General features: G+C 51.2%; 1 protein-coding gene across 1 annotated transcript in view; it reads left to right on the forward strand.

The window, feature by feature from the left end:
• Positions 1 to 12435, forward strand: part of GMDS (GDP-mannose 4,6-dehydratase) — a 424316-nt gene that overhangs the window by 87262 nt on the left and 324619 nt on the right. Inside the window, exons 3-4 of the mRNA XM_068960695.1 lie at positions 5498 to 5585; positions 6982 to 7091. Coding sequence (XP_068816796.1) covers positions 5498 to 5585; positions 6982 to 7091 — 198 coding nt within the window. The remainder of the gene's footprint in view (positions 1 to 5497; positions 5586 to 6981; positions 7092 to 12435) is intronic.

Here is a 12435-nt window from a genome sequence, read left to right on the forward strand (position 1 = left end):
GCAGATCTAGCCTGTGTTCATTATTTACAGGGTGTCTGCAGGTGTCATCTTGTGATGAGAAAAGCCAATAATTCTCAGGTTTTGTAGAAAATCTCCCTTTAACCTTTACGGATTTAATTCTACACATTGTTAAAAGTGCAGAGGGCAATTTGCCCCTTGGTAGCGCCAGCCAACTTGGAGCAGGGGGTGAGCAGGCAGGGTGCTTCCGGGGCAACCCTTGGCCATCGCCACGCAGGACTGTGTCCTTATCCTTTGCCAGCTCCACGGCCTCTCGGAGACTTAGGAAACGCGTACCCGTGCCCCCCAGATCGTGGTGAAGAGCTGGTGAGATGCATGTGGGCAATGGTGCAGAGGAGCCCGGGGCCCGGGGGCTGACCCCAGAGGCAGGGGTGCAGGTCGGTGCTGACCAGCCGAGGGACGCAGACTCTGCAGGAGGCCCTTGGCCCGCCTGTCACCTAGCACCAGGGAAGGGCGGGTGTGTCACGTTGCCCAGCTCCCAGCCCTGCGCCTGCTTCCTCTCATCGTGAGGGAAAGGAAACCAGAGGAGCAAAGCTTCCCGGGAAGGTGTCTCTGGTTTCAGGTGCCCTCCTGGCATCGTCGTTAGCAGATAAGCCGACAATATGCTTTTGTACCTATTTGTGCAAAAATACAGAGAGAAACCAGAAAAATGAAGGACACGGTCAAACCCTTGAAAAGCTGTATCTGGGAGCATGTGGACAACCTGTGTTGCTCCACTCGGTGACAGGGGCACAGGGACTCAGAATATAAAGAGGACAGGTGAGCGCGGGGTCCCTGCCTGGGAGGAGCCGTCCCCAGGGAGCCTCAGGAGAGAAGAGCCGGCGGGGGCTGTGCAGGCCGCGGGGGCTGTGCAGGCCGCGGGGGCTGTGCAGGCCGCGGGGGCTGTGCAGGCCGCGGGCGCTGTGCAGGCCGCGGGCGCTGTCTGCTAGGACCAGCTGCGTCAGTTCCTCAGCTGTGGGTCCTTACTTACGAATTGCTGGAAATCCTTGAGGCCTCGGTGCAAAGAGGCCACGCTTTCCGTGGCCTTCCCTCTGCAACGTGCTGGTTGTTGGCCTGACGGCCACGTCAGCCCTCCATAGGCCGAGGTGCTGGCCGCGTGGTCTCGGCAACACCCTGGCCTGTGGATGGGAGTCACGATCGGAGGGGCAGTGAGGGCGCTGTGCTTTCGCTCTGCAGAGGACACTCTGTGCGCAGGCATGGCCCGAGCGAGCGCGGTTACTGCCCGTAAATGTGCTGGCCGCCGCCCGTGCGTGCGCGGTCACAGCCCGTGCAAGCGTGGTCACTGCCAGAATGTCTGCCGGCCTCTGCCCGTGCGTGCGCGGCCATGGCCCGTGCGTGCAGGCTGCCACCCGTGAGTGCGCGGGCACTGCCCATGCGAGCGTGGTCACTGCCAGTATATGTGCCGGCCTCTGCCCGTGCGTGCGTGGCCACGGCCCGTCTGTGCAGGCTGCCGCTCGTGTGTGCACGGGCACCGCCAGTATATGTGCAGGCTTTTGCCCGTGCGTGTGCGGCCATGGCCCGTGTGTGCAGGCTGCCGCCCGTGCGTCCGCGGGCACTGCCCATGCGAGCGTGGTCACTGCCAGTATATGTGCCGGCCTCTGCCCGTGCGTGCGCGGCCACGGCCCGTCTGTGCAGGCCGCCGCTTGTGTGTGCGCGGGCACCGCCAGTATATGTGCCGGCCTCTGCCCGTGCGTGCGCGGCCACGGCCCGTCTGTGCAGGCCGCCGCTTGTGTGTGCGCGGGCACCGCCAGTATATGTGCCGGCTTCTGCCCGTGCGTGCGCGGGCGCGGCCCGTGCGTGCTGGCCGCCGCTTGTGTGTGCGCGGGCACCGCCAGTATATGTGCAGGCTTTTGCCCGTGCGTGTGCGGCCATGGCCCGTGCGTGCAGGCTGCCGCCCGTGCGTCCGCGGGCACTGCCCATGCGAGCGTGGGCACCGCCAGTATATGTGCCGGCCTCTGCCCGTGCGTGCGCGGCCACGGCCCGTCTGTGCAGGCCGCCGCTTGTGTGTGCGCGGGCACCGCCAGTATATGTGCCGGCCTCTGCCCGTGCGTGCGCGGCCACGGCCTGTCTGTGCAGGCCGCCGCTTGTGTGTGCGCGGGCACCGCCAGTATATGTGCCGGCTTCTGCCCGTGCGTGCGCGGGCGCGGCCCGTGCGTGCTGGCCGCCGCTTGTGTGTGCGCGGGCACCGCCAGTATATGTGCAGGCTTTTGCCCGTGCGTGTGCGGCCATGGCCCGTGCGTGCAGGCTGCCGCCCGTGCGTCCGCGGGCACTGCCCATGCGAGCGTGGGCACCGCCAGTATATGTGCCGGCCTCTGCCCGTGCGTGCGCGGCCACGGCCCGTCTGTGCAGGCCGCCGCTTGTGTGTGCGCGGGCACCGCCAGTATATGTGCCGGCTTCTGCCCGTGCGTGCGCGGGCGCGGCCCGGGCGTGCTGGCCGTTGACGGAACCGCGTCGTCCGCCTTCTCGGCGGCAGGTGCCTCAAGCAGCCTCTGGAGGACTCTTGACTCCAGGAGAAACCGCGACGGGGAGAATTTAAAAATCCAGTGGTGATGGCTTTCTGTTTTCTTCGCTGTAGTCAGTCAATTGACTGTGCTCAGTTAATCAGCATTTCTGTGTTATACAGCCTAATCTGACTCTTGGTTTTGAAGTCAGATCAGCTTTGTTCTCATTATGAGAACTTGAAATTTTCTTTTTCATCACTTTATTTTTCAGAAATGCTCACTTCCATTTAACACCCTCAGATTTTTCAGAAATTTTGTTTTTCAACTTCTGTAATTTAATAATAATTTTGGTTAAATTTATTCGAAGTTAGCTCATTCATCTTTTCACTTTGGTTTCCCCGCTCATTTCTTTTTCTCCAAAAATCCTTATGAAAACAAACAGAAAATCCTACGTATTAAATACATCCCTTCTGTAAGAAAAAGCCACTAATCTCAAATTCTTAACTAGATTATCCAACGTGCACACATTTTGGCTTGTCTTAAAGTTTGCATTTCACCTGTCTCAGAAGTAGACAGACTCAGCTTTCATTAGTTCTTAGAATAATACCTGCTGTCATGGATTAAACATTTGGCAGTCTTTCTTCCCCTATATACACATACCAAGAGTTGGGAGTGAAGGGAAATTAAAACACAATTTTTTCTTCTTTTAAAGAAGGCCCCACACTAGTGCTTAGTGCTTTTGGTTGTAAGGGTGGCAGTGAAGTCCTAAGTTCTTTACTTGCTGTGACTTCATGTAATTGTCTGATTTCCATACTGGGTCCATCAATGTCATTGAATGTTTTTAACAGTCCTTTATGTTGATATAAAGGGGTTCTCTGGTGGCTCAGCTGGTGAAGAATCTGCCTGCAATGCAGGAGACCCCGGTTCAATTCCTGGGTCAGGAGAATCTGCTGGAGAAGGGTTAGGCTACCCACGCCAGTATTCTGACCTGGAGAATTCCATGGACTGTGTAGTCCCTGGGGTCACAAAGAGTCGGACACAACTGAGTGACTTTCACTTTATGTTGATATAAAATGTGTATGTATATAGCATTTCTCTTTGCTTTGGGCTGTTGGGATATGTGACTTATCCAGAGACCAGCCTTCAAGAGAAAAAGACTAAATCATATCATTTATAGTTTTTCATTGTCAAAACTAAGTTATCTGTTTTTAGAACTTAAAAATTTCCCTCTATCCTATTAAATAAAGCTCAAATTACATCTGAGATGTCTGTATTTCAGAAGTAACTGGTAGTAAATACCAGTTTTGGTATGTATAAGTATACATGTGAACTTGGTTTTTATTAAACAAAGTTTATTAAGTTTATAGAGTAGCTGAACTTTGTCATTAACAACTTGAAAAATTGGAGACTGTCAGGTTGAATTAATTCAAAGTTTGGTGTAGGTAGAATTTTCTCTGCTTTTAAATTAAGTAATGGGTGTGTGTGTGTGTGTACTAGGTCGCTTCAGTCACGTCCGATTCTTTGCAGCCCCATGGACTGTAGCCCACCAGGCTCCTCTGTCCATGGGATTCCTTAGGGAAGAATACTGGAGTGGGCTGCCGTGCCCTCCTCCAGGGGATCTTCCCGACCCAGGAATCGAACCTGCATCTCTTCCGTCTTCTGCATTGGCAGGCAGGTTCTTTACCACCAACCCCGCCTGGGAAGCCCTTAAGTATGGGGTTTGTACACCCAAATCTCAGTGTAATGTTTCCTAGATTTTACTGTTGGCTTCCTGAAATGTCAACCAAGTTTGTGATGTTCCTGTCTTAAAGTATTCTCACGTTTGCAAGCTTGCTTTGGTTTCGGCTCTTGGGCAGTACTGTGGTTCTGGCTCTCCACATGAAGCATCCGGCCAGCAGCATCACCGAGTGTGGATGTGTCGGCCCCTTTGCAGAAGCCGGTTTCCCGCGTCTGCCGCGTAAAATGACGGTGACATTTCTCTCTCTGAAAGAAGGTCTTATGTGCTTATAACTCCCCCCCCACACACACACACTAGGAATATCTGAGTCATGCCAAGGATTAATTTTTGTTCGAAATAGACAGAAAACGATTGAGTTAAAATATAGAAGTGTATTCAGCTGCAAATGAAACTACCCAACGTAGGAGGAACTCTTCTAAAATAAGAGAAGGATTAAAACTGCCACCAGGAGAACTGGAACGTGGGCAGCCGGTGACATAAGCTGGTATTAGCATTGGCAACGTGGAGGAGGAAGTGAGAGCAGGTCTTGAACAATTTCTCTAATGTGTCTGACACAAATAGTCTTTTCTTCAGTGTCGGGCAGGTATGCGTTCTGGTTCCAACTACTTTTTTTTCCCCTCACACTTGTCATGGTTAAGCCAAAGATAAAGATTGAGAGGAAGAAATCTTCCCTTCCTTTGAGTTTCCTTCATGTCTTAAACCTCATAGGACCTCAGTCTTGTCCCTGCCCTGAACTACTTCGCCTTCATGGCTGCATAATAGCAGCTGCCCCCCAGTTCTCTTCTGGATGGAGATACGTGTTTGTTTAGACACCCACTGCCTGCTGCAGAGCTCGGGGGTGCCGGGCCGGGCGGGAGGCATAGAGCCCTGACCTCAAGTTCAGTCAGAGAGACGGGCCAGGCTTGCGGTGGATGCGGCCTCACAGGGTCTGTCTTCAGTTCCAAATGGAAGAGATATTTTTATCAGCGGTAGGACTAAGTGTGTGTGTTTGGAACAGGAGACACTTGAGTGTCTGCAACTGAGCGCTCACTGTGAAGCCATGGCATCATCTGAGGACTTTGGTTGAGTGGCAGTGAAAACACTGGAAAGGGTGGAGGGAGGTGCCTGCAGGCGGTGACCAGGGGCTGGGGGAAGAGCAAGTGGTGGAATTATTTCTACGAATTCAAAACAGCGTCTGTATGTCACACTTACATGTTGTTTTCAAAAAGCTGAACGTTTGCAGAATGACCTCTGAGTTTCTGATCAGTCTTCATTAATGAGTCACAACTTATCCTTTTCCTTCCACATGAAAAAAATGCAGGTCCACGGCATTGTACGGCGGTCCAGCTCCTTCAATACCGGCCGAATCGAGCATCTGTATAAGAACCCCCAGGCTCACATCGAAGGAAGTAAGCCATTTTCTGTCTCTAAACTCTCTTTCTGTGTAACTTCCTGTATTATGATAAGGTATTTTCAAGTGTCGTTCTCCTCAAAGCCCATCACACCCCAGTTGTTTACCCCTGAGCTACCTGCCCTGACTGCTGTCTGCACACTCTGAAGCCCTTCGCTGCCTGCCTGCGGCCCTGGGCTGTGGGGTCATTGTGCTGAGGCTGTGCCCAGGGGCCTGGCAGGTGACGCTGCCTGAGAGCCCGCCGCAGGCCAGCCTTTGATCCCCTTCTCCAGGTGTCCCCGTGCCGTGGAGCCACATCAGCTCCACACAGAGCCCACCTCTGCTTTGCGCGTTTGGTCTAATTTGATCAAGTCAAGCTCTTTGTGCATTAATTTCAAACATGATCGGGGAGGACAGGTCCAAAAGCTGATGCAGGCAAAACTCTGTAAATCTCTTCACAGGCGGTTGCCGGTCTCTGCGGTTGTGTGTTGTTTTTGGTGGCATGCTTGCAAGCTGACGTCCCAGTTTTCTCATCTGACCTTGGCAGCAGGTCCTGAGGTCATGAATGAGTCTGTTTTGCCGGTGGAGGCAGAGAGAGGTTGACGCTATCATGGCCCGCAGCACGTGGCAGATGTAGGCGGGATGAGGACATGGGTACCGCCCGCCAGCAGAGACCCTCCAGGAGCCTGTACTCACTTCAAGGCCCTGGATATTGAAAGGTTTGGGTTCATTGCACAGCAGCGATGTCATCAGGAAGATGACCTGCTAGTTGTCTTTCCACCTCAATACTTAGGGTTTCAGTGAAGCCTTTCTGAAGATTACCATCATTTTGTGCGAAATGCAGAAAGGTGCTGCCATTGTCTTTAGCTGTAGACCAGAATGTAAAAGTAATGAGCGTGTCACGTGAGTAGGTTGCCCCTGGCCTGTGCCACCTGTTTACAGCAGGGAAGTCCCTGTGGGGATCGGCTGAGATTCGGCATCAGAGCACTTTGGATGCCTTTCGGTCAGCCATGGCCCGTGTCAGCATTCCACAACGGCTTCAGGACTGTTTATGAAGGACTGGATGGAAGCTTCTGAATAGAGCCATCCTCACCAGCACAGATTTCTTTGGAGAGTGTACACTTTATTTCCAGATTTTCTTGGAATCCCATTCTTTTGTGGTATGTCCTACAGTCATCTGGGCGCCATAAGCTACGTTAGTTGTGTAACATCCGTGATGATTTTGTTTGTACGGAAAGCGCACCAGAGTTTTCGCAGGTCCTCTATAGACGTGGCAGCAAGTGTGAGCCTCTGCAGTTTCGTGTCTTTCCGGATGGCAGTCACGGCTGCCACCCCAGAACCAGTCTAGGCTTCAGGTTTTCGGAATGCACGGCGCTGCTCCCTGCCCGCTCACGGTGTGTGTTTCAATTCTGCAGACATGAAGCTGCACTACGGTGACCTCACCGACAGCACCTGCCTCGTGAAGATCATCAACGAGGTGAAGCCGACCGAGATCTACAACCTCGGAGCCCAGAGCCACGTCAAGGTGAGCCGCCCGCCGCAGCGTGCTTTCTCTGCTCTGTCCTGAGGTTCGCATTTTCCTTTTTTCTGTTGCTGCTTTTTTTTTTTTTCCATTTTGTGTCTTTTAATTTATTTTTTAAATTATTTTTTAAAATTTACTTTTAATTGGGGGAAAATTGCTGTACAATGTTGTGTTGGTTTCTGCAGTACAATAAGGCAAATTAGTGCTTCTGAATCCAGCCCTAAAACCATTAGTTCCAGTCCTCAAGTTTGACTCTTCGCACTGGTTTGGGTGTTAAGAACCCTAACAGATGCTAATACAGTTTTTAAAAGTATACTCTCTGTTAGTGAACAGTGTATTAAATCTTACTGGTGGCGTCAGAGTAGAAGTGTTTGTCTCTTTGGGGTCTATCTCACAGGCACAAACCCCACTTGGATGTGTTTTCTGCTGCCTTAACTCTCATTCTGCGTGAAGTCTTTTGTTCAAATGTTGGAAAATTAAGTCGATAAAACTTCTATTTTAATATGGATTTTTGGTAGTGATGATATTGCTGGCTGAGAAAATAGTATTTTTGAGTGCCAATATGTCAGAAGTAATGGAATTAACCTTTTCTTGTGAGTAGTGACAATTATTGGGAGAAAAACTCTGTCTGGACTCTTGTTCCTTCAGTTTTGCGGCACACGTAGCTCGTGCTGACTTCTTTCCGTTGATTAGGCAGCTTCTCCGGGGGTCTGGCTGCCTCTCCTTAGAGGAGGGTCTTTCTGGAACCTCAGGAACTGCCCCCAGCGTTCTGGCAGTCTGCTTGACTCCATTTCTGCTGCTGTGTCCGAGTGAGAGCTGCAGCCAGGGATGGTATGAGTCCTTTCAGATACGTGTTTAATTGGGGTAGTTAGTGGAGCTTAGAAATACAAGCAACTAACTCCAAGTTAAAACAGCCCCCACCCCCAAACTAAAGGGAGCAGAAACTCTATCAGCATTTTCGGCTGTTTCATCAGTAAACCTGGCATTCTGGCTTCAGAAACAATTTGAGGTGGTTGCTATTTCTCCACACCCCCAGCTTGGAGTGAAATCGAAACTAGATGCCTGTTTTATAGTCTTTGCCAGTTTAAGGAAGAAATTACAGACAAGATCAATGAAACCAAGGGTAGCACATAGTAAGAGAAGCAAGTAGAAGGCCCGATCTCATTATTGACGCCAAAATTAGACCCTCACAGCACATTTTTCTCCAAGATGTCAACTTTGGAGGACGGCAGCCGACCCACCGACAGTGATACTTCTTTACCAGTCTGTGCTGTGGCGGAAGGTGCTTGTTTCCTTTCTTAGCTTCTGATGATTCTATTCTATATCCACGCTTAAGCTCTGGGCTGTGGAAGGTGTCAGGGTCTTGTCTTTTGGTGAGCACAGAGTTATTTTTCTAAGTGATTCTGAGTGTGTTTTCCAGCTGAAAAGGTGTCTCTGGCATGCTGTGCCTTGAGGGCCTGTCCCCTCTCCTCTGGAGAAGCAGTAACTGCCACTCCAGGAGTGAAGACTTTAGCCTGGATTGAGGCAGCCTGTCCATCTTCACGTCGTAATTTATCTCTACGCTTCTTGCTGTCTCCAGACAAAACAGAGTGTTTTGGAGCGAATACTCTGTTACCCAGCTTCCTTTAGATGAGGCCCTTTCCTTTGTGATGGTGTTTAATAGATGGTTTATCACCTCTGGAAGTCATCAGGTGGAATGGTGGGGAGATGCAGGGTATTTTATAGACTTGTGTGTATAAGGACTTCCCCTGTCATTTTTAGCATTAAATGAGTCAGTCTTCTCTTTCTCCAAAATGTCTTTGTAATTAGTTCAGAAAGTCCAGTATGCTTTCCGTACATGCAGTGTCCTGGTGTGTCTGGTTAGCACCCCAGAGTGGCCGGGCTGTGCATACAGAGACCACGGGGGCTTAGCTGATTTCCTCTAAGTGGCTCCACGTGAAGTTTATCTGTTTTTATTGGGTTTTGTCTGCTTTGCCTAAAGGCCAGCTAATGGGCAAAAATGGTGCTTAATTGGAGATGAATTTTGGCTCGTAAAATAGGTTCGCCCTTCAGTGGCATTTGCGTGCATGGCAGAGTGGAGCACCCACCTCCGCCACAGGGGGTCTTGGCTTTCTCACGGATGGCAGAGGCGGGTGCTGACATCCTTGGGTCTTTAGAGATAGGTGATCTCAGTCTCAGGAAAGCGTGCATGGCATGGTGTCAGGGAGGTTCAGGGAGGAGTTTACAGGTACTGTTAGTGGGAGCGGGTAGTTGAAATTGAGGTAAAAATACAAGGCTGAGAGTCAGAAGCGAGGAGGCGTGGAACATGTTTGTGACATGATGCGCGCCCGACGTAAGCTGAGTGAGAAGTGTGCTGGGAGGAATGGGAGGTGGGCAGGTGGGGCACTGGACTGGGTTTGAGCGGCCTCTGTGTGTGTGTTTTTTTTTTAATTAGCCACTTTTTAAATTGAAGTCGTTAATTTACAATGGAATGTGGTTCCCTGTGCTGCACAGCAGATTTTTGTTGTTTATCTATTTTATATGTAGTGTGTGTTTATGTTAATTCCATAATTATTAATTAATTCATAATTAATTCCCTGAACTCCTAATGTATTGCTCACCTTGCCGCCCGCTGTCCCTGGTGGCAGCCATAAATCTGCCATCTCTGTCTGTGAGTCCATTTTCTGGTAAAGAAGTTCATCTGTATCATCGTTTTAGATTCCACACACAAGTGATATAGTGTGACTTTTGCCTTTCTCTGGCCATCCTCACTTAATATGACACTCTGTAGGGTCATCCAGCCAGTCTATTCTGAAGGAGACCAGCCCTGGGATTTCTTTGAAAGGACTGATGCTAAAGCTGAAACTCCAGTACTTTGGCCACCTCATGCGAAGAGTTGACTCATTGGAAAAGACTCTGATGCTGGGAGGGATTGGGGGCAGGAGAAGAGGACGACCGAGGATGAGATGGCTGGATGGCATCACGGACTCAATGGACGTGAGCTTGGGTGAACTCTGGGAGTTGGTGATGGACAGGGAGGCCTGGCGTGCTGCGATTCATGGGGTCGCAAAGAGTTGGACACGACTGAGCGCCTGAACTGAACGGAACTGAGGATCATCCATGTTTCTGCCAATGGCATTATCTCACTTGTTTCTGTCTAATATTCCATTGGATACACGTACCACATCTTCTTTATCCAGCTGTCTGTTGATGGACACAGGTGGCTTCCAAGTCTTGGCTGTTGTAAACAGTGCTTCAGTGAACACTGGGGTGCATGTATCTTTTTGGCACAGAGTTCTCATCTTTCCTGAATATATGCCCAGGTGTGGGATTGTGGGATCACTTCCTCTCGACCTTAGTTTATGGAGCCTGCACTCTAGTTTCTGTAGTGGCCGCACTAGCTCACGTCCCGCCGGCAGTGTCCCAGGCTCTCTTTCCTCCGCAGCTTCTCCAGCATTTGCTATTTGTAGGCTTTTCGATGAGGGCTGTTCTGGCTGCTGTGAGCTGATAGCTCGTTGTGGTTTTGATTTGCGTTTCCCTGGTGTTTACTGATGCTGAGTGTCTTTTGCTCAGTGTGATTCCTTCAGCTCTGCTCTTTTGCATGATTGCTTTGGCTGTTCAGAGTCTTTTGTGTTTCAAACACCATTGGTAATCTGATAGGGATTGCACTGACTGTGTAGATTGCCTTGGGGCCTGTAGTTACTTTGACAGTATTGTTTCTTCCAGTCCAAGAGCATATCTTTCCATCTGTGTTGCCTTTGCTTTCTTTGGTAAGTGTCTTACAGTTTTCAGAGGACAGGCCCTTTGCCTCCTCAGGTAGGTTTATTCTAGGTGTTTTATTCTTTTTGATGTGATGGTGAATGGGCTTGTTTCCTTAATTTCTCTTCCTGATATTCCATTGTTAGTGTGTAGGAATGTGACAGGCTTGTTTCCTGCCGCTTCACTCAATTCCTTAATGAGCTCTAGGAGTCTACTCTAGCATCTTTAGGATTTTCTGGGTACAGCATCATGTCCTCTGCAAACAGTGACGGTTTTACTTCTTCCTTTCCCGCCTAGATTCCTTCTATTTCTTTTTCTTCTCTGATTGCTGTGGCTAGGACTTCTAGAATTATGTTGAATAAAAGCAGCACGGATGAGCTCCTTGTCTTGTTTCTGAACAGGAGACAGATTCAGAGGTGAGTGGAGGTGGGGCTTCGCAAGTGCAGGAAGCTGGTGGTTGAAGGCGGCGGCAGCCGACCTGGGCGTGAGGTGGACCAAGCGGGAGGCCTGGTGAGGCGGCCTGCTGCCGTCAAGACGGGGGGCCTGTGGTCCCAGTGCCGGAAGCAGCTGTTGGAGGAGGGACTGCTGAGCTGGCTGGGGGTGCGAGGGGGCCCGCTGGACATGTTCTCCCAACAGGACTTGAGGGACACTCAGGTAATGCAGGTCAAAGGTAACTTAAAGTATGTTGTGAGGTTGGAGAAGGATTTGGAGTTCAGTCCTAAGGATTCTCGAGAGGCTGAAGCCGAGGCAGCAGGTGGAGACAGAGGATGAAGACTGATCCTCAGGGAGGGGAGCGCCTGGACTGGGGAGGGTGGGAGTCAGGGATGACCAGGGGACGGGACCAGGGGAGACAGGAGGGTGGGGCCGTGGGAGCCGGCCAGCAGATCAGGCCCCCTGAGGCAGCAGCAGCGGCGTCTGCAGGCTGGGTGAGGGCCAGGCACGAGGCCTGGGCCATTAGGTTACGAGCGGTTCGTGACGTAGGGATGGCTCAGTGATGCGAAGACAGAGGGTCAGGAGGGAACCCACAGTGAGTGGCTTCCTCTCTAGAAGGTTCCTGCCCAAGGAGGGCCCACCGCAGCATCAGCCATAGGGTCTGACCTGCAGGGTCCTGCTCTTCCAGGGTGTGTCCTGGTGATGCTGACCTGGTCGGGGGCTTCCCTTTGAGAACCGCTGCCCTTGGTTTCTCTCTGTGTGATATGCACCTTAAATGCATTCTTCCTTTGGCGGCGCATAGATTTTGTATATATAAATTCTCTGTCAGATAATGACGGTGCCAGCTTGTAAAGCCGGAAACGGTACCTTCCCTCCGAAATGGGGAGGATGGAGGGAGTCTAAGGAGAATCGGATATATGTTCACAGCAGAATCCTCGACACTCAGACATGTTCTGCCGAGCAGTGTGTGGCCGGTGACAGCGCTTACGTCCTGGCTCCCCAGGTGCTCTGGGGGAGTAGGTGAGCGCAGATCGCGATCACAGTGTCCCTGGAAAGCCCATGTTCCATGCGCTCTTCTGTGATCTCACGTCAGGTGGATTCTTAATGATGGGCAGGGTCGGTGTGGGGAGGGCCTGCCTGATGGCAGCTGGTGATGGCAGGCTGTGGGGCTTCCGCC

This window comes from Capricornis sumatraensis, chromosome 22 (genome assembly GCF_032405125.1).
Source record: "Capricornis sumatraensis isolate serow.1 chromosome 22, serow.2, whole genome shotgun sequence".
Taxonomy (NCBI): domain Eukaryota; kingdom Metazoa; phylum Chordata; class Mammalia; order Artiodactyla; family Bovidae; genus Capricornis; species Capricornis sumatraensis.